Raw genomic sequence first — 26,674 nt, 5'->3', positions numbered from 1 at the left:
AATGCTCAAAAGCTGAGAAATTTGTCAACCATCAGTCACTCACTATTGCAAGCCTTTGTGAAGCAACAAAGTAAGTAGCATTACCCTCTACAAGCTAAAAGAAAGGTAATATATACTTACGGGAGTCTCATGAAGGAGGACAAGCTTAGTCACCCTAAGATTTACTTGTAGTCCAAGACTCTTGTGCTGGAAAAGGTTAAAAACCTAAGATAAAAAACAGTAAATTAAAATATGTCATGCTTGTGTTGCACACAACACACTGTAGGCTAAAACCAACAGAACCTGATATTTTACTGTGACTGCTTTTATTCTCCATAATTTGAGCAGAATGTTAAGTTAATGTATTGTGTTAGTCTTCTGATGGGAAAGGAGAGTTTAGGCAGCATTTATTCTGGGAGCACAAAATAAACCTTTTCCCCTCAATGGCCATGACCACTTTATGAACTGTAGCCTGTATCTCAAAATGTTTACACATGCATATAACACTATTCACGTGAAAAATTCTATTCAGTCACATCCAGGATTGTGTCCTGAGTGGTCTGAGCCAGGACATGGCAATAACTACCATTCAGAATAGTTAAAGTTTGTATTTATTTTACAGTTTATGCTCTGTCCTGAGAAGAATCTTTCCTTGTACACTGCAGATGCTAATTTTCACTGCTTTATGCACCAAATGAGCACACTACAGCTCCAGACACAAATGGGAGGGGATGCAATTGTGTGAGTGCATTACCCCTTGTTATTTTCAGCCACTAATGACCACACAATCTTTCTCAACAACAATCTCAACAATTTCTCAACAACGCATCTTCATAACAAGCACAGAACATCAGAAACCACCCAATACCCCAGCCTTCCCAACAACATAATGAGCTTCTAACAAAAAATCATGCTGTTCAGCTCTCACTTTCTGGCTACCCTGAAGTTGTAAGACCAGACACTGAAGATCTAAGTCTGCAGCACCATGGTTCTATGCTGCAAAACATATGGAGTAAGTCTTTACAGCTTGCTAATGGTCATGTACTGAATGTCTCTTACAGGTGCTCAGTCAGGATAATCAAAAGGAGCAATGAAATCATGCATGTGTGGTTGGTAAAGCACCAAAATTGATTTTAAATTTCCTACCATGTTTAAGATGGTTAGAATAAATCTTCTGGCAGCATCTGTTCCATGATACGAAACCATAGCTGGGTCTGCCACCACAATGGTTTCTATATTGTACTCCTGAGGTAACTTGTAAGAGTATCGTTTTCCTCTTCCACTTTCTGATACTTTTTGATTCTTGGATTTTCTTTTATCTGTAACATAAAAAAACCTTGAAAAACTCATCCTTCAAACCACCCATATAGTACACCTGGGATTTGCTATCTGTGATTACGGTATAACTGATTATGTGCAATTTAATAGCTACTATTTATTACTCTATATTATTTATTAATTATATATTATGCTAATAGCTATTATATTACTCTAATATGTACTTACTTAGCACGGCAATTCTGAGGCTCAGACTGAAAGCATGTACTGCATATAAATTACAGTTCACACCAAGAAATCAGAAATCTTATCCAGCAGCTCGAATAAACTCAGATTCTTTGCATCCTTTTACCTAACACTTCTATAAAAGCATACATTCTGCCCAGTTTGATTTGTAAAACCATGTTAGATTTGACAGAAAAATAGTCTCACTGAGAATGCAGAACTGGTATCTGCCCATTTACATGAATTACAGAGAAAACATCTTGATTAACTGTGTCTTAGCATAAAAGACAACAAATACAGATTTGCCACAAATTCAATATGAAGAAAAGACATTTTAGTGATTTGGAAAAAGGAAAGAATATTTTAGATGAATGACAGAGAAATGTACGTAGGGTATAGGCTTGTTGGAAACAAAAAAGTGATGTTAAAGTCAGTGCTGCTGTCATTATAAGCAGCTAAAATAAAACACCAAAACAAAACCCTGAAAACAGGCTTCTCAAAGAAAGGTCCAAATTGAAAATACATTACATTTATGGTTACCTAGAAGTTACCATTCATGTTAATTTTAACTTTCCCATCAAAAACCATAACAAAATCCCCATTATTGCTACAGTACATATGGAAAAAGAAAAAAAACATATACAGAAGCAGTACAAGCCAGAAAGTGGTCAGATATGCATACAGCAGTTAGCAATGATATTAAAAATAATTTAATTTAAAACAAAATATAAAATGAAACTCCCTGTTGTAATAGCTAAATTCTGTTAGATGTCCTTGAGAGGATATAAAACTTCTGGGACTGATCTCACTGAAGTCACTGAAATTGAGTGAAATTTTTTCCAGCTTCCACAATGGAATATTGGGCTCTCTATTTACAACAAAATGTGATGCTTGAGATGACAATTATAAACACATGTTCTGGAAACAATCAAATATTCAGAAATTTTGAGGAAATATTTTGTAATTAATCAGTCTCATCTCCAATAGGAAAGTTCCTGTGGCTCATTTTATAACACATGGCTACTCTCCAAAAAATAAATTACTCTTCAGGAAAGTGCTAAAAATATACCTTAAAGACACTGAACTCATGAATTACCTTTAAAATATAAGATACCAGTGGAAGAAATATCCATGATTTAATATAAATGTATGCCTAATACAGATTTAATATAAATAAAATGTAGATATATACTTTTCAATGTAAAAAGTATCCACGATTAAAAAAAAAAAAAGTCATTTATCTTCTGCAGTAATTTCTTGAAGATTACATATGTGAGTGCTTGAGTCCAGCCTGTTATATTTTAGAAAGGCTTACGGATTCCTGTACAACTGGTGATAATGTAAGACATGCTAACACTGCTAAGCAAACAAATTTTCTAAAAGACAAAAAAGTATACATTCTCCAGAAATAAACAACTGTTGCTTGATTGCACAGAATTAGAAACAACTTATAAATTCATAAGCTACCTAAATATTCCTTTTAACCTTCCTCATTTTGATCCTTCAGATACTTGCTTAGCCTTAAATGCACAGCAGCTAGCCTGTAGCCTTATTTGTGTTTGCTAGCTGTGGATCTACAGCCTAGTATATTCATTACGTGTATATACATTACGTGTATCATTGTCACACTTTTAAGGATGATTTTTAACACAACTTCAGTGTCAGGATTTGTGCCAAAAAACCACACCCTACAAGCTACACAACTATGACTTACCACAGAAGCATCTAATGCTGCAAGAGTAGCCTACAGATCTAAGTTTAAACTGTAAACTCATTCGGGTTAAAAAAGATCTCTCATGAGCCATTCGGTCAATCTGCCTTCTTCCTACGAGCAGCAATTGATTCCACTGCAGTTTCCAGCAACACAGTTTGTTAATTATTCACTTCTTTGTAAAAAGCAGCAGCTAATAGGTGAAAACTTTAATATTAGCATGGCTGTTCAGAGAAGTCTGCTAACACACCCCTCCAGAAGTTTTAGCTAGTAGTGCATTTTTCTTCAGAATTGAGAATAAGCAGCCCACAATAAAATACAGCACTGTGCTAAACACTAAGATGACAGCAGTCCCATAAACTTTTGAAACCTCTGTCTTTCGGGATTGTAGTGGATAAGCAGACTGCACAGCTCTACAGACAACATGGCTGCAAGGGGCAGTGCCCATCATTTGCATCAGATATCTGCTGGGTTAACAAACCAAAGGACAATCTGTTCTTGGCCAGCCAACCCTTTCTAAATTGCTGGCAGAAATCCCCATCATGTGAGAGCTCATTTATCTGAAAATTTTAGCTCATCACTAAGAGCCTTAATAAATGGAATTAGTAATTTTGGTTCAGCAGTAATCAAAAAACTGCCATGATTACTGGCAGATAACATGCAAAATAGGCTTTAACAAAAACACTTGTTTCTTTACATACTCATAAGTAAATATTACAAAGAATTGCTCATTACTGAAGCTACAGTACATAGGAGGTAATACCTCCTGCAAAAAATCCTACCAACATCAATAATGCATGTGCTAACAAGTCAGATTAACTGGGGAAAAAAAAAAAAAGAACCCAACTCTGCCTCTTGAGAATAAAGAAACATAAATTTGTCTAAAAACTGCAATTAGCAAAATAAAAGCAATAAATGCTACAGGAGGGTTCTGTGCAATAAGACTTCCATGTTTTGTGCAACTATAGAAAATATGGAGATTCCATATTAATTTCTTACTGAAATGCAGTTGATTGAAAGGAAAGCTAGAAATACCCCAGTACTCCAGCAAGAAGGCTAGAAATACTGCAGCAAGTGCATTTGACATTCAGTAGGCAATTAGTAAATAAGAGAAAAAACCAAGAAGTGTTAACAAAACAATAAAAATTCCTCTCCCTCTCCCCTCCTTGCCCTTGAAACTAAAATAGCTGAAAATCCAGCTACTATAACCACAGGCTGCATAAAGTATCTGAGACAACATAGAATGAGCTATGACTACAGGACTCCAGGACACTTAACAAGTCCTTAGGCACAAAAGCATTTCCTGAATATGTCCACAGGAGGCTAACACTACAGCGTGACCACCGTTACCCTCCAGGCTTTCTTCTCTCAGAAAAAAGAAAATGGGTACCCTAGCCAAACAGAAACTGCAGTATTCTGACTAGGTAAGGAATATTCAGGAGCTCAGGAAGCCACAAGCTATATGTTCACTATAGTTCGGATAGGTATTTGAATGTCTTAAAGCAGAATGGTAACTTCTTTCTTGCCCAAGGAATGGAAACCAATACCTCAAAGTGCACCAGTCTCCATCCAGTCAGATCTCATAGATCCAGACCTATGACCAATATTGTTTATGCATTTTATTTCATTATTATCACATTGAAACAGGCTGTCGAGCAAGAACCAACACAGCTCTCCCAGCTGACTACCCAGTTTACATTCCACAAAGTCAAACTTCTGCTTTTGATCAGGTGAAACTGGCAGGCTTTTTCCTGAAAAACAGCATCACTCTAAGAGGAGAAGCACAATGTACTCATAACTCAGAACATTATACCATTTATTGCAAGAACTGAGAAGTAAAAGAGGAGGCTTCCAGTGTCCCAAATATAAAAGTGATTCAAAACTCAAACCTACTGTACCCTGGATAACAGGTCTTGCTCACTAGCCTTTGTGAAAAGGAGTGACCATATAAGAAGATTTCTCCCTGCCCTCAATGTGCCCCATTCTTTTACAATGAGTTAGGTTTACTGTACAAACAACTTCACCCTTGAGCAAGTGCTTCAGATTAGGTAGAAGGAAAAGAGCTTGGTTTTCCAGTGTGGCCCCTTGCTCTAACTGCAACTGCTTCTCTCACATTTTCTCTATAAAACACTTGTGAACTGGTTGCTTTTAAAGGTTTCAAAGACCATGTGCTAAGAAAGGTGTGAAGCGTGAGACCTGTGTATGTTCAGCTGGCTCACATATGTAAATAACTCACACATTCAAGAAAAGGATATACGTGCACACTCTTACAAATCCAAAAAGCATCTGCTTCTGTTTGTATGATTCTCTCCTACCCCTAATTAATAAGAAAGCTCCACCCCATTCAGAAAAACAAGTTCTTTGTTCTCTGGAAACACGTTTGGCTGTGTAACATCTTTCAATCCAGCCCACAACAGTAACAGACAACAAACAATATCTTCTTTGATTGCCTTTTCTAGATGTGCATGAAAAGCTATTATTTCCAGAAGTGATCCTTCAACACCTCCAGCACTGACATTCATCCCTTCTAATAATTACATTTCATCACTGGCAATAACACAACTGCTTAATAGCTAGCCAGTCTTTCAGATCAATCTGGCCCTAAACCAGCAGCCTAAAAGCCTGTCTCAGAGCACCTATTCTGACTTGAGTACCACAGAAGCAAGAGATCCTCTTGTAAGATAGTTCCATACTGATAAGAAGTTGCCTTACTGCCAAGACAAATAGTTCCTGTGTGTCATACAGCTACAACTATCAAAGTGCTTACCTGAAAGCATCAGAGAGCCCACATACTCGTATCTTTCATCATTGCTTCACCGAGCTACTTAATTTAGGATTTGACTTGAAATATTTCTGAAAGGTTTGTTTTTGTTGCTTCAAGGTTGTGCCTGTACTGTGAATATTTAGGTGATATTTAGCTAACTGCATGTCATACCAGCAAATTGGTCCTACACAGAGTTTTTACGTATGTAACTTACTGCAGCGCCTCTTAGTAAAATAACCTGCAGCAGCAGGGTGAGGGACTGGTCTTGCTACAGCAACAGCGTCAGTTAGAAATTGCAGATTTACGCCCCTGGCAACATGGCTATGCCAGCAGATGCTAATCAGTTATGCACAGCTTGTGTTATTTCAAAGTTTCAGGCTTGTAATAGAGATAATGAAACCTATTTCAATCAAATATTTGAATCTCTGTTGACAGACTATTTGCACCGAATCAGAACCCTGAGCATGAGATTACTAAAACAGAGTAAGATGGCTTTCCCATTTTAGAGCATAAGAGAAAGTGAAAGGATGACTGGTAATGAATACAAGAGAAAAATAATGTCCTTGAGAAGAGTTTGCATCTTTACTCATTTTCATATTTCATACTATTGTTGCTATTTATCAGATGCCTCTCACCCCTTTCCCAGTGCAAACATTATGCATACTTCTTATTTTCTCTCTTTCTCACTCCCAAACGCGTAGGCATGTATCTCTAACTTACTTATTACTAATGGGGAAGAATAACCAACACTATTTATGTGAACAACTTTTGCTAATAAAGAAAACTTCTCTTTTAGATAAGCTGTGGTAATGCAACACAATACCTAGAAGAGAAATATACAGCCTGCTGGAGGAAGTTACATGTCATTTACTTAGTTCATCTTTATAACTCAAGAAAGAGCCTTGCTTTGCTGCTTCATCTTTGATTTCAACCCATGGAGGGATGCCTAATTATAAAAGCAATAATGGAAAAAAATACTGACACATTTTTCTGCAACCACATAAAATGGACAGAGCAGTAGAAATGTTCAGGAAGAACCACACAGCCACAGAAAAGTTCATCTTAGATGGGATGTCCGGTGGTCAGCTAGGCCAACCTCATGCTTCAGTCAAGGCAAGTATCAAAGATCAACTCTCTTAGAGCTATTTACAGCCACGTTTTCTAAAGTCTGAGGAGGCTGACTTCACAGGTTCTCCAGGCAACCTCTTCCAGTGCAAAATGTGCTTGCTGAGATTATTTCTTCCTTATGCCCAACTGAAATTTCCTTGAATGTATGTTACAACTTTCTTTCATTCTGTCGTACCATATCTCGCATGGCTTCATCTTCTCTCTGAAGCCCCTTAGGTACCAGAAGACTGCAGCCGCATCCTTCCTTTGCCTTTCTTTATCTGCTTAAATAACTCAGTTCCTTCTTCCTCACCCCAAATGTCACATACTACAGCTCCCTAGCCCGATCAGGCCAGCTTCGCTATTTCTACTAGCAAAGTAGAAAACAGCTTTGCTGTTTCCACTTCGTCAGTATCTCGCTTTTACTGTTTTAAGGAGACATGGTAAAAATGCCTATAAATATACATTCATTCCGCTTTATTTCCTGGGATGAAAAATAATTTCTCACAACAACATTAAAACACCCTCATGCTGAGGTCAAAAGATTAAGATGTCTTCTATCCTTTGAAGGAGAGCAGCTGCCAGTGAAACAGAAATAACAGAATGTCATCTTTCACAAGTCATTTTTCCCCTCTCCATTGAAAACTATGAAGCCATCCCTATGTATAAAATTTTTGTTGAAACCCTGCTACTTCAACAATTTCTTCTACCTGCCATTGAGGAAGATACATTAGGATTGTTTCATACAGATATACATGTCAATCAGAACAAGAACACTGTTATAAACATCATTTCATATCAGTGTCAGACCCATTTGGGAGTTCAAGACTTACTACTAACCAAAACCGTGATAGACTGTGCAACCACTTAAAAAATTAAATACAATCACTGCACATAATAAGCAATTAAGTAACTAGAAAAACACAGAAGGACAAGAAATAGGTTGTAATTGTTAAGTTGAAGCAAAAAAAGACCTGAAGATTTCTACTTTCAAATATACATATATATTAATATATGTGAATATATATGGATATATATTCACCCTCTTCCAACGAGTGAAAAAGCAGCCTAAGCATGTCACCTCAAAGCCAACCATAAGTTACTGGTACAAGAATAATCAGATATGCTTTTGCTGGGGCTGTTTTCAACTACTCTCTGCATATCCTAAAAATATGTCTGCTACATTAGATTTTTCAGCAAGATTTGTATATTACCTGTAACAACACCACAGTACTGATTCTGAGAAGCTGGCTTTTCAGAAAGTTTCTCCTCTGTGGACCTTTTTCGTCTGTATACCCTGTGTGCATGACCTGTCACAGCCAAAGTGCGATTCAGTGGCTCAATAAATATGAAGTCCTCATTAATCTGTATAAATCCCATCTGCAAAGGAAAACAAAAGGAACACATAAGAATTAAAGAGTTTATGAAATTGTGCAGTCTTGCAGTAGAAAAATACCCACAAAACTCTATTTAAGAAAACCGTTTGGTTTAGTAACCTTACCAGCAAGGTGACTACCTTTATATTTTACAAGCTATTCTACTGAAGTGAACTGCATTTTATTTCAACTAATTTGTGTGGGTGGGTGGCTACATGCCCACAGCAGATGCACAGTAAAAGATATGGAATGTTAAAAGTTTGCTTTAGGAGACCCATGGGGTCATTTAAATATGTACAGCATGTACAGAGAAGTTTATACATTAGGTTTATTACTCAGTGTATTGTCATATTTTTAGATAACTATATTTAATGAAATAACACAAATAATCTAGGGCATATGAATACATCCTGAACAAATACGAAGCTGGAAAAGACATCTTGTGACACTCCTTTTGCACTTTTTCAAATTAAAAAAAATAAAAAAATAAAAAAATAAAAAAAGACAGCAATCCCTCCTGGCTTGCCAGAAGCTAAAACAGAAAAGCATCCTAATCCAGCCATCTAGTTGATTAGCTTCTCCCCAGTCCCAACATATTTATACGTACAAAAATATATAGAAAGCTAACACACCAGATGTATATCCAATATTACAAAAGTGTGGCCAAAGTTAAAAAAACAACTATGAAACATATTCACATAAATACCATACAAATCTAACTCAGCTCAAATTGTTAAGCTGCCAACAGACAGTAGTTTCTATCAAGAGTACAGCTAGGAACAGCAAGGTCTTGTAGGCTGTTTTTTTTTTAACTCCTAGAAAATTCATCAGCAAGACTGACGGTTAATTTTCTCATTTCCTAAACTTAAAAACCTATTAAACACTTTTGCTGAAAAGCAAACAATGTGGTACATCTGGCTGAGAGAAGCAAAGAGTTCTTCTGTATGTTATAATATAGTATGAATGGAGAGAAATACAAAAGAATTTTGTTTCTTCCGGCATTATGTAGATGCCATTATCACATTGCCTATCCTACCTGATATATCAATAAATCACCAAAATTAAATTCTGATCAAAGCAAGAAAATTACATTACATTCTATAGCTGGTACAAAATACAGTTTCTTTCACATAAGACAGCATTACATTAAAAAGAAAAAAAACCCAAAACAATCTCTCTGGACAAGCACATTATATAAATGTGAACGCATGAATTTATTTTTTCGATCAGTCAGCTACACTAGCTACAGAACACTGAACAGGTTCAACGGCCACTCTTTATATTGTACAGAAACATAAGTGTAGTTGGGTTTTTCTGGCTATTCCATTTCCTTCTTGAACTTACTTTTTAGGCCAGTTTATCTTCACCATAAGCTTTAAATATTATCTATTTAGAATATTAGGTACTTTGAATTGCCAAGTACTTTCCATAAACCTACCAGATACCACTTCTGTATCTTGAATACTGTTACTTTTAAATAACAATTAACTTTTCTAGTATAAACTAAGTTACGATAAATGAAATTTTAGTGTAAAACATAGCTCTCAAACACTAATAAAATGCATAAAGTATTTTTCACTCAAGTTTTAAGTCTAGCACTGAATTTCACTCAGATTTTTAATTTTAATCGTTATTTAGCCTATGAAAGATGCTGATAAACCCTGGATATAGAACAGGAATAGCTATCCACCATCTGCTGCAGGTGCTGCAGATTCCCCCTGTCCACCTAGAAAAGACAAGGTCTTAGTCCACTTGAACAAAGATTCAATCATTGCATGTTTGTCGTCTTTCTGTTTTCATTCTCTGTTTTCATAATCATTAGAAGTGAAGATCTTCTACCATAAAACTAAACACAGAAAGCAGAGAAAAACAAAGCCATGCATTAAACCACCACAGTTTCAACATGTTTTCAGATATTAGATGCAAGGGCCAAATACAGGCTTCAGAAAGTTCAAATGGCAAAACCTCCATTTCATGAAAATGCACACCAAAAGTTAAAAAAAAAAAAAAAATAAAATAATATGAATCTGGGGTAGAACTGTGTGGTCTGAGGAACTGATCCATCTCCAAATAGTTTCATCTGAAAAAATAACACTGCTCACAGCTGCAATTGCAAAAGCTACCAGGACGATGGACTTATCTCATGCAGAGGTAACACAATAAACCATTTTTCCCCCTGCATTCATGTATCCTTGCATTTTCAGTTTCTCACCTGAAATAAAATAAAACTTCAATGTTGCAAGCATATGTCTCAGCACAGTTCAAAGCCCAGGACAACCTCATTTGACAAAAAATTCCTCAGACCCCTTAAGTCAGGATGACTGGGTACTTGCTTTGCGTTTTATTTATTTTATGCAGCACTTTGGTACAAGGCAGACTTCATCAAATGACCATGGTAAAGCATTACATAGGACTATGAACACAAAGGAAAGCTCTCCATAATATGCTAAGGTCATATTAAGATTTCTCACTTTCTTAAACAAAAGCCATGTGGAAACACCAGCCCTGAATGAAAATTGACCTTTGTCTTGTCTAAAATAAAAATAGTTCACACCTGAAATATGCTAATAATTGTGAAAAGAAAGCATATCAGAATTCTTCTAAAATACAAAAGCTGGACCTTTTTTCTTACATCCAATTGGAAATATCATAGATGAAAGATGAAGAATGAAAAATATTTTGATATTCTGGGCAGTTGCATCTGATGGAAGACATCATAGCATAAACTGCTATGCCACCTCATTTCTAACATCTATGTTAGAATGCTAATGTTAATCTTTCCTGCCCAGCATTTCATACCTAAAAAAACCCAGCAATTTCTTTTTTCCTATTTGGAGCATATATATTTGATATTCTGCCATGTATCCTACAACAACCTGAAGTCTACTGTTTCTAATAAAGTTATATTACCATGAGAAGCTATACAAACATAAAAACAAACTAAATTTGTGAAGACCACCTATGCATATATTTACCAGATATTGAGTATAAGCCAGGAAATGTCGAGATTGGCAAAGGCTTCTTTAAACTCGTATATACTTTTCCTTGCATACCAATTCAGAGTGGCAGCTTGTTATCATTCAAAGTTGAAACAATGCATATTTTTAACATAATACTATTTCTTGCAGTATTTATACAAATGAGGCAGCAAAGGAATGTAAGAAAAATGCATATGTTTTCCTATGAACAGGAATTGAGAAGAAAAGAATAAAATGTATTTTCCTTGCTATCATCACAAAAAGAAAAAAAAGGGGGGGATGACGGAAGAATACCTACATGTATGTTTCACAGTTTGAGATTAAGTCATTCTTCTTTTAATATCCCAGAAAAGAGATGGGGCACAGATAAGACTGTGTTAAAAAGGAGACCTTACATGCCACAAGACAGTTACAAAATAGCATTTTGCCAGTATGTTGTTTTCACTGATACTCACTGATATTCACTGAAAAGCAGTAATAAATGCAGACTATATACACAGACTTCTAACAAATGTCGGAATATTAGGGCTTTTTATACTTTTTTTAAACAGTTCGCCAGCTCCAAAGGATGAGTCTCAGTGGTCTATGATTTATCATTAGTCATTCAGGTAGTAGTAGTTTCTAATTCTGTCAATTGATATGTCAAAGCAAAATAATTCATTTACTAAACAATTCACTACTGTGGTGGGTTGACCTTGGCCAGCATGCACCCTGCTGCTCTCCTACACCCACTCCCCAATAGGGCAGGCAGAGAAAACAGGATTAAAAAGAAAAATCTCATGGGCTGAGATAGGGACAGGGAGATAGGGACAGGCAGTTATTGCCATCATGGGCAAATAAAACTTGACTTGCAGAAAATTAATTTCTTGCCAATTAAAAAAATATTTGGATAGTGAGAAACAAAGCCAAATGAAAACAACACCTTTGCCCTGCACCCCGAGCAGCACAGAGTGGGTGGGGAATCGGGGCTAGAGTCAGCACATAACAGTTTTTCTGCTGCTTTCTCACACTTCCCCCTTCTTCCTTTCCATGGGCTGCAGTCCTTCAGGATAAATTGACTCCAGAGCAGGCTTTCTATGGTCTGCAGGGTTCTCTTTGCTCTGGCCTGGGGTTCTCATAGGGAGGACCCCTGGGGAACCTGCAGTGAGGAGATAGGCTCCAGTGCAGGGGCACCAACTCTTCCTCTGGCCTTGGTGTCTGCAGGGATGTTATTCTCATTTTATTTCCTCACTCCTCAGACAGCTGGACAGCATTTTACCTTTTCTTTCTTCCATAGGCTTTGCCATCTTGGCTGAGTGGCTCAGGTGGGCCATACAGCAGGTCTGCTGGAGCCCAGTGACATCAGCTGTGGCTGGCACAGGGCAGTCCAAGGTGCCATCCCAAAGAGGCAATCTACCAGCTGCATGCTCGCATGGACACAGACATTATCTAATAACGGCGTGTTCCTCTAAATGAGTGGTAGATTTAAAATTTGCTAATTCTCATCTGAAGTAAACTACCACTGTGTTACACCTTTCCTGTTTTCTTACTAGTCTTTTGCCTCCTCATGCATTTAACAGTCACCTTAAACTAGATTTTAGTAATAAATGGACATAGAGTTGCCATGATCACAATAAAAATTTTCCCTGCAGTGTACTCTCCACTGTGTCTCATCCAAAGCAGATGCACTCAGTGTGCTAGGAATGACTGTATGAAACTACTTCTTCAGGTTCCTACCATACTGCCCTAAACTAGTAATAATACTGTCATAGGAAAAATGCATCACCATCAGATGTAGAAAATGTACGTACAGCTTAATAAGCCTATTACATCCATCAGGACAAAAATGTTAGTATCATCTGCAGTATAAAAATGAACGGTTTACTTCAACATACAGTGCAAAATGCAGTTCTTGTTTACTACTTCAATACTTACTAGTTTCGAAACACATTCTGGTAATCTCAGACTCTTTACTATTTGCAAAATGTTCCAGAACTGAATATTTATTCTTGACTAAAGAAGCAAAACCTTTAATTTGAATATTGGTATCCCACTCTAAGGAAAATTTGCCCCCATGATTTTAAAAGCCCAGATTAAATTTAGTATCATGACTCTAACAATGCCATCAGAACCTACCTTCAGCTTAAACTCAACACAAAAAGTCTCTAGCTCTTACTAATTTTATAACAAAGCTCAAACAGCTTTTCAAATCGCATAGGTAGCAGGGTAAGAAGCTCACATGCTCATGTTATTCAAACACAAGACAGTTTTCCATCTGCAAATACCTTCCTTGCTAAAAGCTGAAGAAACAACACATATGTACCAGCAACTTCTGTCTTCAATTAACTGCATTTTATGTCTTTGTACAGCATACACATTGTACTTCTAGAGGTTTTCTCTATCTACCTGCTCACTCCACTGTGTTGCATAGTTAGAAGTCATGGCAGGAAGAGAGTCAGTATTGTGTCTGTTGACTGGTTTTCAGCTGCCTACATGGCATTCAATCCAATCCTTCCTGTGATTTTTCTTTTTTTTTTTTTTCTTTGTGTAAGTCTACACTCATGTAAGTACACATATATGTAGAGTGCTGTATGTACAGGCCATACCGTATAGCCCAGATGGAGGAGAAACAGACTATTATGCAGGCTACTCAGTTAAAAGCATGTGTTCAGGTACTGGCCCCCAAATTTAAGATCTGTAGAAACAACTTTTCTACAGCTTTTAAACTCTTCCAAACTCCACTGCTTTCAGTATGGTTCAAGATACAAAATACCCTGAATCTTTGGGAAAGTCATTCTTTATAGGATGCTGCTCATGCTACTTTTATCAAAACTGATGCTGCACATGCAGAAGGATTTCTTCATTTTTGTTAAATGAATGTTAGAATGAAGTAGAATAGTGAAGCATACAAAACTGAGATGGGTTTGCATATTCTGACACATTTCAACAGGTACTATTATTCACATAAACTTAGTCAACTGAGCAAGAATCTCTCAAGGTGACAGTGGAGAGTGAAGTGTAAGGTGATCATGCAAAGGACACAAATCCAAATTAATCTGATTTGTTGAAAAGAAAATGAAGTAAGAAGACCAAATGATGTAAAGAAGACCAAATGATAAAGAAACTACAGGCATCAGGTCCACACAGAGGGTCTGTAGTTGTCACCCCTCAAAATTCCATTTGCCCATTAATTCACAGCCAGCCAAACACTAAGATGTTTGGCATTTCCTCCATATTGCGAATGTCATGTTTCCAAGACAGAAATAAAATATTTCCTTTTGTAGTCCTAAGTCGCCCTCTATAAACACATTATTAGAAATTACTGTTGTGTTTGGTACAAGTACTGCTTAAATCGCCCATATTCTAATATTTGCTATGATTTTTAAACTGTCTTCACAGTGCAGGATGATATCTAAACAAAGTAGTCTATTTGAGAAGTGACACCTGCAGGTTTATCAGACGTTCTCTAAAATGGTAACGTTAGCAATTTCGTAGCAACTTTATAACTTTTTTTTAATACTTTAAGAATATTTATTAATGGTCCCATACATAAAACATTTCATATTTATGAAAACCAAGTGGAAACACATGAACTTTCACTTGATTTTAAAATCAATTTAGTATAACTGTACACTCTGAATATTACCAGGAAACGTTCAATAATACCATTTTGATGGAATCATAGAATCATAGAATCAACTAGGTTGGAAAAGACCTTTAACAACATCAAGTCAAACCTTTATCTGCATTTTTAATACATATCACATTATATACGGTGAATTGAAACAAGGTATAGGTAGGATTAATTCCTCGACCCCTCTTCTTTTTTCATAAAAATTCTTTGGAAATCTATAATCCTACTTCACCTATTCTTTCTGAATTATAAAGTTCCAACTCAAAGTTAAATCAGAGCCATTAGAAAGAATGTATATATAATTATATGTGCAGTTAAGTAATAACTTAAAAAAAAAATAATCCAGGATAGCAAATACTGCAGCATTGCCAAAATAAAGTTCCAACAGCAATATTAACTTTTGCTCAAACTGACATTCTATTTTTTTAGCTCTGCAACATGAATGCTACATTAACTTTTTTAAAAAACCTTTGCTTGGAATGTTTTTTTTTTTTTCAAGTAAAACCAAAAATGCATTTCATTGTAGAGAAAACTCTTCCTGCCAGACCTAAAAAAGAAAACCTTTTATCTGGCCTGCACAGGGTTCTATACATTCAGTTTTCTACTTAGTGAAGAGTGGTGGAGAACCAGCAAATTTACTTGGTGATAAGAACTTCTCAGCAGCAGCATTCAGTTTCATAGCCATGTTCCAAACTTAAGCCAACAAGATTCTTATGACAGTTTCAGGTTCTCAATTTCAGTTACTCAGTTCTCAGAGACATACAACCTATCTTGCTCAAAGACATGGGTTCTTCCAATCAGATTTTGCTGAAATAGGGATAAGCTAACAAAAGGTATTTGAGCTTAAACTAGGAAGTTGGTGACAGGCTACATTCACTGCAAGAATCCCACAGCTCTGCAAAAAACTACTCACACAAATCATCCCAAATAGTGCCAATCTGTGAATAAGAAGCTCATGTTTCTTTTTCTTTGATAAAAAACCTGAGACTAGGAGGTAAACATGTAAGATTAGGATATGTAACTCTAAACTGTAGTCTGCATTTGATTAGGACATGTAACTCTAAACTGTAGTCTGCATTTTTAAGATATGCATAGGCTTATTTGCACATTGGCCACTTACAGAGTATAAACACCCTGAATACTCCTCAGCCCTGAGAAGAACCTGGGGGTGTTGGCTGATGAAAAGGTCTACATGAGCTGGCAGTGCACGCTTACAGCCCAAAAAGCCAAGATGCTGGGCCGCATCAAGAGAAGCGTGACCAGCAGGTCAAGGAAGGTGATCTTGCCCCTCTGCTCTGGTGAGAGTGAGACCCTACCTGGAGTCCTGCATTCAGACCTGGGGCCCCCAACACAAGTGGGATGTGGACCTGTTAGATCGAGTCTAGAGGAGGCCATGAAGATGATCAGAGGTCTGGACCACTTCTCTTATGAAGCTGGCTGACAGAGTTGGGCTTGTTCAGCCTGGAAAAGAGAAGGCTCTAGGGAAAACTTACAGCAGTATTCCAGTACCTAAAGGGTCTACAAGAAAACTGGAGAGGGACTTTCTAGCAGGAAACGTAGTGACAGATCAAAGTGGAATGGCTTTAAACTGACAGAGGCGAGATCTAGATTAGATACTAGGAAAACAGTTCTTCACTATAAGGGTTATACTGGAACAGGTCTTCACTCTGGAGACACTGGAACCAGTTCTCCAGAGCAGCTGTGTCTGCCCCATCCCTGGCAGTGTTCAAGGCCAGGTTGGATGGGCTTTGAGCAACCTCATCTAGTGGAAGATGTCCCTGCCCATGGCAGAGGGGTTGCAACAGGATGATGTTTCAGGTAATTTCTAACCCAAATCGCTCTCTGATTCTATGAGTCTAAATTACATGGCTAATGTTCACATTTGGGATGTATTTTTAATCTATGCAAAAGGCATCTGCAGAAATGTCTCAGTTCTCTTTAAGGTATTCTTGGTGATGGACTTAAATTTTATTGCAAGCTAACAAAAATGCTTCATTATAATTTATATCATTGGCTATGAAGTCCACAGCTTATAAGCAGTCACACCTCCAAGATAAAGACTCAGCAACACACACCATGCCACTCACTAGTAAACAAGCATTCAACACAGACAAAACAAAACTGCAGATAAAATACATTAAATTTATCAATTCTAATCTCTCTCATTTAAGTATCTTTTTTAGAAAGCACAAAATGCGCTTCCTAAGCTCATAGTGGTGTTTTAAAATCAGAAACGTTCCATCACTTCCATCAGCAGTGAAACTCACAAATCTGACACAAGTCCCTCCAAGTGTATTGCACAACTTTATGTGCAATGTAACATACTGGTTGTCAGGTTCAAGTGACTAGTTCTTCACATGCTAATTCCTCTGTTGATCTTAATAGAAATATCAACTGGCTATAGATCATTGCAACAATAATGTCATATCACTCATGGAGTCCACTTGTTCAGATTCTGCCACTATTTCCAGAAAAGTCAGTGCATTTTCAACTACTGTACACTTGTGCTTTGATCTCAAAAAAAAATCCAGTAGAACTGATAAACCAATTTTCAAATGCTGAAATTACATATTAAAGCCCCTTTTCCTTTCCCCCACTCAAGAAGCTCTTGCCCAGGTTTTGCCTGATTAAGCTGTGGCTTAAAGAACCAACCCTCCTCCCTCACCCCCAAACCTGACAAAGGAAAACACATCCCAATACACAAAAAAGCTGTGTATTCTGTGAAAGAGAGAAACTCTGGCCGAAAAGACCACTTACTGTCAAGTGAATCATTTGGACTTCTCCAGTGCTGATCGGAGCACTTGGCATTAATACAGGACATGCATATTTTCCATAAACAAATGACACTGTCTTGAAAGAAGCACCAGTCGAGAGGACAAATGGCTGATTCCTCTAGTGACTTAACTAGCACAATGGATTTTCATGTTTTTTATTACTGTCTCGAAGTCATAAAAAGACATTTGATCTTTTTACTCTAGCCAGGATAGCAAAGAAAGATAATTATACATCACTTGTGAAATTGTAGGCTTGCTTGCAAGGTTCACTTGAATATTAAAAACAGATTCAGCTAAATGTTACTTGCGAAATCTAATGAAATTATGTGATGTGTAGCATGCATTATTTCATTCTCATTATACTACCGCACTTCTTATTGCTTAAATCCTATAGGAGTGAAAAATTAACAAAGAACAAGAAAGTCTAGAATAGGCAATGTACATTGCCTCTGTATTTTAGATATGTTAGATCCACAGATCAAGGCCAGCACCCGATATATTCAAGACTTCATAAAATAAAGGCTTTCTTACCCTTGTAACACAGATTCCTTATCACCCTAAATTTCTTTTTAATGTATTTCCTTGCTGTTACTAGTAATTAGTTTCAATAGAACTGCTATTTTATTTGAAATTATTTATATATATATTTGATTATGAATATTTGATATATTCAAATAACTGAAATTTATTTGAAATTATTTTCAGACTTTTCTAATATTTGGCAATCTTTCCAATTTTTAACCTTATTTATGGCTAATACTTTAGATCCAGCTGATCCTGGTTCTACCTTGTTTTCCTCCTTGGACAGCCTTCCAGGCTCCTTAATATTCACTCTAGTGTTTTTGTAAGAGGTAATCATATTGTATCCCAGTTTCTGATGTGTGATGATAAACACACCAGCTTTTAGCTGTTGCTTGATGAAACAGGCTTTACTACCATAATTACTCCCTCAGCCACAACTGATTTCCTCTCTACAAATACCAGCAAACAGAACTACCAGCCATATTTCATCTACCATTCCACTGCACCTTTGTCAAATCAGAATTGACAAGTTTGTATCCCCACTAAATGTCTTTCACCGGTAAGATGCATGTTTCACACCCACATCATGCCTCATGGCTCATAATGATGCTGTGATCAGCAAATACACAATCTTTTCCTCCTCCTGTCACAGTCAGCTAAATCACCAGTTTCTAAAGCAAATCTGTAAATGTAGTATAAAAGCAGTAAGCCACACTAGAAGCCACTTACACCCGCCTTTGGTCTGTTTAATTCCCCTGTGCCTCCCAGGTCTGAATCTATCACTAAAACAGTCAGTTCCCCAGCTATTGTTTCTGCTCTCCCCTCCTGCTCTCATAAAGCATCCAAGCTAGGTTCTTCATGACTAGAACTGTCCAGGAACTTTCCAGCGAAAGAGAGTTTTTTTCTGAAATATACTGAATCATCAAAACGAATATGCTCTTCATCATGTGAAACCACTGCCTTTTCTCCACATTAATATGAATAAAAGTCACACTGAAAACCAGGCAAAATTTACTGGAACCTGTCTCTCACTCTGCCAGCTAAATTTGCGAGACTGGGAATTCAGAACAATCATGCAAAGTTATACCAAAGCTATCTTCCATTGAAAGGTGTCCAGCTCTCATGGAAAATAATGTCTTTAAGAAGTGAGATAGCACAGAACAACTTTCAAATACATAATCACACCATTAGGGATAAACGGGATTCCTACCATTTGTTATTTCCAATTCATTATTTTAAGGTCGTCATTTTACCTGACATTGTGTTTTTACAAAAATATCTCTTCTTGTCTAAATTTTCTAGATCTAGCTAGTTTTGTCTGTTGCCTTTGATGCTACTTACTTTTCTGTATTGTAAGGCATACAACATGTTATGAGCCAAATACGGTGGTGAAAATTGTTTTTTCTAAGTAATGTGCCAGCAGGTTCATTACACCATCCATAAGCTTTCACAGAGTCTCCTTTGCTGACAAAAAACAAACTTCAAGAAAAAGTTTACTGAAATGAAATGTAAGTTATTCTTTTCACGGATTTATTGCTTCAACAACACATTGTAAATGGACTCCACTCTCTCCACTCTACACTGTTTTTTGGCAGCAGTTACCCAGAAGTATAGTTTAATTATAGTTTGCTTTAGTCAAATTAATTGTGTCAAAACACTGGAAAAGGCTCAATACTTTAAAACCCAGCACTCATCCTAAACCCTTCTAAGTCTTGCACTGACAAGGCACACCATAATTTAAACATAAAACCTGCAAAATTACTAATACACCATAACTCAAATTTCAAAATATTAAATGTTAAAAGGAGGCGGATAGGACACTGGTGTTGAGCAAAACCCTATAGTTCTTAAGATGACTGTTTCCGGAACAATCACTACCCTACACAGACTGTTCAAGGAACAAGATGTGTGTATGCTGATCTTCATCTCCACAGAGACAAGTCTAATCTGTTCTGGTATGGGGCAATTGAAGTACTTATAATTCATTGAAAACTACTACCATAAGGCAATTCTGAATGCTGTGTTCAAATACTTCAAACAGAAATGTCATAAACAACTTCTAAAGTTAAATGTACCAATCCTGTTGTATAGTCTATTTTTCTAAAAAAAAAACCAACTGTGCAGAACTGCAGATAACTTACACCCAATGTGTCACATGAAGATCATTCCATTACCTAATGATTTATAATAGATACTGGTAACACTCAAATAATTTGAACCATCAGATAATTTAAAAGTGTGTGTGTCTGAAGAGGCATGACAGGACAAAGAACATTATCTATGAGCCAAGAAGAGCCCCATCATCTTTACAGAAGTCACAGAACAATGGGAATGTGGGTCTCAGAAAGACCAATCATTCATGTGGCCTCATTTTAGTGCCACCCCACCTACACATATAAAATATATGTATAAATATACATTTATGAACAGTTATCAGTAGTAACCTTATGAAATTCAGCAAGGATGACTGCCAAGTCCAGCCTGTGGGATACATTCACCCCCTGCAGTGGTATGGACTTTCCATCGAATGGATGGTTGAATGAATGGATGGATAGATGGGTGGGTGGGTGGGTGGATGGATGGATGGATGGATGGATGGATGGATGGATGGATGGATGGATGGATGGATGGATGGATGCCAAGCAGATCTAAAATGGACCTGTTGGTCCTTGTGGGCAACAGATGGACCATGGAATACAATTCAAGGGATGCATGTAAATAAAGAGAAAAAGCATAATGAACGTTTATATAATCCTACTGAAGTGTAAGATACATTCAGAAAGAAAGAAAATTTACTCAAATATCTTTTTCCAAGGTATTGGCTGTGATGTTGTACAGAGTTGATACTGTCCTGATCTCTAAATTCTAGGCCAACTCTATTATTTACTTTTTCTCTGGGTTTTTTTAAGTTTTGCATTCTAATCTTGTTTTGTCACCGAGCTGCAATATAAATTTGGCCAAGATACTTAAGCTCATATATTCTTAACTAGTATTCAGTTTCAGGAGTGTATATTTATATGCTGAATACTAATAACCTGAGATATTCAAAACTAGTGGCTATATTTTAAAATGTTGACATAAACCACAGTTTAAAGCCTAGTTTCTACTTGCAACATCTACAAAACAAGCAATTGCATGCAAACATACATACATGAAAAATGTTTGACAGAAGCATGCTTTAAATGCCTCCTTTTTTCCCATTACCAGCTAAAATTACTATGTAAATAAATGTATTTTCTTACTAAATTGCAGCTACCCAGATTCTGAATACACATTCTCCAAAGCTACACATCTGTTAATCTATCAAGTGTTTAGGTTCTACATCCTTTAAAGAAAATGGGGAAAAGGCAACAGCCACTATAAAATATAGGCATGATCTGGTGAGTCTGCAGTACATAAAATTCCATTTTCTTTGACATACACAATTTTATGCTCACTCAAGAAAAGTATTCCATAAATATATCTTAAAAATCATAAATTCAAAATTATTAACACCTAACGATTTATACTTGGAAACTACAAACTAAGAAATGCAGACTTGCCACAGGCATGTTGTTTCTTTTCCTTATGCAGCACTCTGGAAGTTTAAGAGCTCTTAGGAGAGGTGAATTTATTTTATAACATTTTTAAAATCAAATTAGCATTTCTGATCCAAATGCTACAAGCCATTGTTGAAATGGAAAGTCAAATTTTACATTACATATGTGACAGTCATATGGCTTAAAACATATTTTTAAGACACAATGGGTTGAAGACACACTGAAAAATCTCAATTTTCAAGCTAACTTAAATTATAGAACAGTATTGTATGCATTTGCTCCAAATGACTATTCAAGGATTGACTAATACCTCTAAGAATAGAGACAGCTATTGGCAAGCCAGACTTCCATTAGATGTGCAGCTATTAAATGTGCAGAATGTCTGTAACTGCTCACAAGGCACACTCTGCAGTCTTTAAGAAAACAAATAAGGTATTTTCAACCTTATGTGCCTAAAACAATACAGATTTTATGGCAACCATGACTATGTCACAAAATAACTATCACCTATTCTGCCAGCCCACCATGTAATAAATTATTGGTCTCTGATCATTTCTTCCTTCACTCAGTAGTTCTTCCTCTTCCTCTCAGAGGGTTGAACTGATTAGTAAAACTAGTTATATTCTGGAATTATCCTTATCTCTCAAGTAGTTTTGTTTCTATTACAGAAGAAACAGAGGCTCTGTGGAAGGGCTAGAAAGCCTTAAAGGTTGTCCATTTATTCCAGCTACATAAGTGGAACTAATAAAACAGGTATCTGTTGCTCAGAAACCTTACCTAACATCAAGCACTTCCTATTTTTTAGAATCACAACACTAAAGACTATCCTATGACACTTTCAAAACCATTGTGTTTAAGCCAGCTATCATAAAGCCCTCATACTATATTAGGAAGGTCACCACATTATAGTTAAGATCAGAAGAGACTTTCCCAATTTTAGAATGTGAAAGGGGAAGACAGTTGATGGAACTCTCAATCTGCTTTGGTCTATATAAGCTTAATGAAGCAAGATATGGTATTCTCTCTGTCTATACCCTAAGCAGATCCAGATCTGATTTCATATTAGTTTAGGTCAGTGGTGGTTCTGTGATAGTAAAGATAAAGTTATGCTCTGCAACTAAGGTTCTGATTTTTTGGTGTACAGAAAAATATACTGCCTATATATTGATGCTACAAAACTGATTTATTTAAAAAATAATAATTAATAAATGGAGCTACAGCTAGTACAGAGAAGTAAACTAGAAAGTAACATCTGTGCAAAAGTGATGAACTGGCCACCTAGCTTATTCTTCTTCACTTGTATGAAAGACACTATTAATCAGAAACAAATCTAATTAAAGTGGAATTTATTATTCTAGTAAGAGAACACACAAACTTTCTGTACATGCAGCTCTATAAACAGTCAACTACAATCAAGAACCTTTACTTTTAAAAGAAGTTGTTTAGCAGTCTCCCAGTATTTTGGCCTTCAGGGTTTGTATTTTGATCTGTCCTTATGTGGGATAGAGAACCGGTTTATTTTTATGTAGGCCTGTGTTTCAAGAAGCTGGAAAGCACAGCAACAGTACAGGAACTCACAAGAGCCATGCTTGCAGTTTGGTTCACCAAAACCACAATGATCAGAGCTGACTGTGATTCAAGCACAGCTTCCAAATGAACTAAAGGAAGTAACTACCATCACAAAAGGAATTAATCAACATTATCAACTACCAAGGCTGCTAAACCAAAGTAAAAAATTCAAAGATAGCAAAAACTTGAGTCCCACAGACAAAGATCTTCATTTTGCTTGGTTAAGCACACATTAAACAGAGATTGTATGTGGTTGCATGACCTGAACTCCATTTTTGGTGCATGCACCAACTAGCTAATGAATAAAAATGTTTCTTGTCTGTTGCCTGTTATGAAATGTTCTGGAAACACTTTATTTTACTTTGCTTCATAAAGTATGCTGAAGCAATATCTTCAACCAACCACAGATGACTAATACAGACCAATAAAACAAAGCACAATCAAACTGAAAACCAAGATACAACTATACTTGAACAAGCATGATACAACCCTTTATTTGCACAATTCAAAGCTGAACTGGCAGAAAAATCAATTTTTAAAGCAGCCACATAACCTGTAAATTATGTCTACCATGTGATAACTGAGTGATGCACAATGTTAACAATCACTTGGTTTTGCTCAAGTACATGCTTTATTAGATGGAACACCACCACCGGTTTACTACTAAAAAACCCCAAAACAATTCACAACCTCAACCATATCCCTTTCCAAAATAAATACAACAGCTCCTCTAAAGTAAGACAGGGTTTAAAAAACTTCCTTCCATAAAACTTAAGCTAAAAATACTAGCCAATGAACTGTTTTAGCGACATTCTAGATCACTTAGTATTCAACAAAGTTCCTGTAATTGTTAATACTGCATAAGAAAGCCCCTTTGCTAAAAATGACTAGTCCTAGAAACACCCATGGAAACATATCACCTATGGAAAAAATCCTTTTAATTAAAGATTCAGGGCGTGTAAAGATGTGTTTCTTTAGATCATTTTGGTGTAAGATGAGTAACCTCAGCACTTCTTGTGGTAAGACTAAAACCCACTCTTGGAATACAAATTAATCTGCTGTACCCTTAGCTAATGAAACTGCATTAAACTCATTTCTTCAGTGCAAGCCCGGATTTAATCCCATCAGAATCTGAAATTTTACTTTATGTGGGCAAAAATGCAATAGTACACAAAGGAAAAGCACAAGGCATTCTACACTGAGCACCATGCAGGAAATTTAAATGGAAATAATCAGCCACTGTCTATGTAACCTACATTAGACAAAACACCTAGGCTAGTACCAAAAAGACCAATACAAAGGATCCAAGTTTAAATTGATTCATCCATGTAAAACACTCAGATAAGTGCATATGAATGAGCTACCATTGTTCAGACTCATGTGCTCTCATAGTAGCCACAGAGAGATATGGCACAGCTCCAAAACCTGCCTGTGATTGCCCATAGAGAAATTTAATCTCTGCTAATCCTCATTGAAATATCTATCCACTACTCCATTATTTCAGTTTTCTTCAGAGAGGCTGAACTGCATTCAAAGACCATTTAATTCAAGGCAACACTCTACGAAATTCAGTTTTGTAAAAATCTATGCCTTGCCAGACCTACTAACTGGATAACAGTAATTCAGGAAAGGAAAATAAATTATATTTATGGACACAGAACTATAATTCAAAAAATTGAGTTAGTCCATTTATAAAATAAATTTATAATTAGGGGCTTTTATATCTCTATGTGGAATTACATCAATCCAGAACTGGTGGCTTCAAGAGAAATAAATAAAGAGAAATAAAAGTAGAGCGTTTGATTTTATGTGTGTAAGAATACAAATGGTGAGCAGAATGGTGTTTTGACAGTACTATCTTGAGCCAAGTAGCATCAGTCTGACTTGTCACCTTTAAGCAAATTTGTTCACATGAAACAAGCAAAATGAAACAAGAAAGGAAGGAATTATTTTCTGCCATTTCCAATGCAAATAATTTAGTATTAGAGGAAAACAACAACAATAACAAACTAAAGGGACATAAAAGAAATCTTTTTTATTATGCTTCCTTAGATAGGTTACTACAAGAGAAACAGGTGATCAAACAAACAAAAAAAAAAAAACAAAAGGAAACATAGTACAACTGACTGCATGCATTTTATTCTATTAAACTCTCTTCTACTTTCAACTCCCCCAGTCCCCTCATATTATAGAATCATTGAATCATATGAATGATTTGGGTTGGAAAGGACCCTAAGATCACCTAGTTCCAAACCCACCTGCCATGGGCAGGGACAGCTCACACTAAACCATGTCACCCAAGGCTCTGTCAAACCTGGCCTTGAACACCGCCAGGGATGAAACATTTACCAGTTCTTTGGGCAACGTGTTTCAGTGTCTCACCACCCTCACAGTAAAAACCTTCCTCCTTACATCTAACCTGAACTTCCCTTGTCTTAGTTTAAACCCATTACCTATTGCTACAGTCCCTGATGAAGAGTCTCCGGCATTCTCCAGGCTGAACACCCCCAACTTTCTCATCCTGTCTTCGTATGTTACTTAATGACGGTTTATGTTCCAGAGAGACAAAAGAGATCCAGGATCTGCTATCCAGGCATATAAATCACCTAAGCCACTTCCCATTCCATAATTTGCACTAAGCTTTTAAATTCAGAAGATGTTAAAAATTGCCTAAATTAGAATCATAGAATATTTAAAAGAGTTTAATCCAAAGCTTACAACAGAAACATGGATCCAGACAGTTTTACTCTTAGAGAGTATTTTTAGAAAGCAAATTAAGCAAGCCCACAATTGAGTCCCAAGAATATGGTTACAAACCTGGCTATATGTTCACTGCACATACCCGCAATAAAAACTCACCCTTCACCCGCTCCAATATCCCAAAATAAAAGGCATACAGCTTTTTTTATCCGTTATTCTGTCTTGGTTTTGCCTTTTTTTTTTTTTTCCCTGTCTTCCATATCCAGAAGGAGCATGAAACACTTCACACCAGAAGCCTTGAGGCAGAGTTACACCTGAGTTTTCAAAGTTATAATCCAGTTGCCAGGTTAATCAGTGTTCTCACTGACAAAACAGTGCCAAGAATTTTAAGCACATCTGAAGCATAGTTTAACATTTTGTATAAAAGATAGCGCTACTACAGTGGCTGTAGCCATTACTCAGGCACTTTTCACAGCCAGCATTCCCCCTAAGCCCAGAAGGACATAACAGGATATTTACTCCGTACTGAATCATAAAAA

The 26,674-nt window shown here is 36.6% G+C and overlaps 1 protein-coding gene across 1 annotated transcript in view; it reads right to left on the bottom strand.

The window, feature by feature from the left end:
• Positions 1–26,674, bottom strand: part of ADAMTS19 (ADAM metallopeptidase with thrombospondin type 1 motif 19) — a 144,585-nt gene that overhangs the window by 107,228 nt on the left and 10,683 nt on the right. Inside the window, exons 3-5 of the mRNA XM_065663858.1 lie at positions 8,279–8,444; positions 1,126–1,298; positions 121–204 (exon numbers count right to left, since the gene is read on the bottom strand). Coding sequence (XP_065519930.1) covers positions 121–204; positions 1,126–1,298; positions 8,279–8,444 — 423 coding nt within the window. The remainder of the gene's footprint in view (positions 1–120; positions 205–1,125; positions 1,299–8,278; positions 8,445–26,674) is intronic.

This window comes from Lathamus discolor, chromosome Z (genome assembly GCF_037157495.1).
Source record: "Lathamus discolor isolate bLatDis1 chromosome Z, bLatDis1.hap1, whole genome shotgun sequence".
NCBI classification, from domain to species: domain Eukaryota; kingdom Metazoa; phylum Chordata; class Aves; order Psittaciformes; family Psittacidae; genus Lathamus; species Lathamus discolor.
Note: the sequence above shows the minus strand (reverse complement) of the source record. Positions and strands in the feature narration are given on the sequence as shown.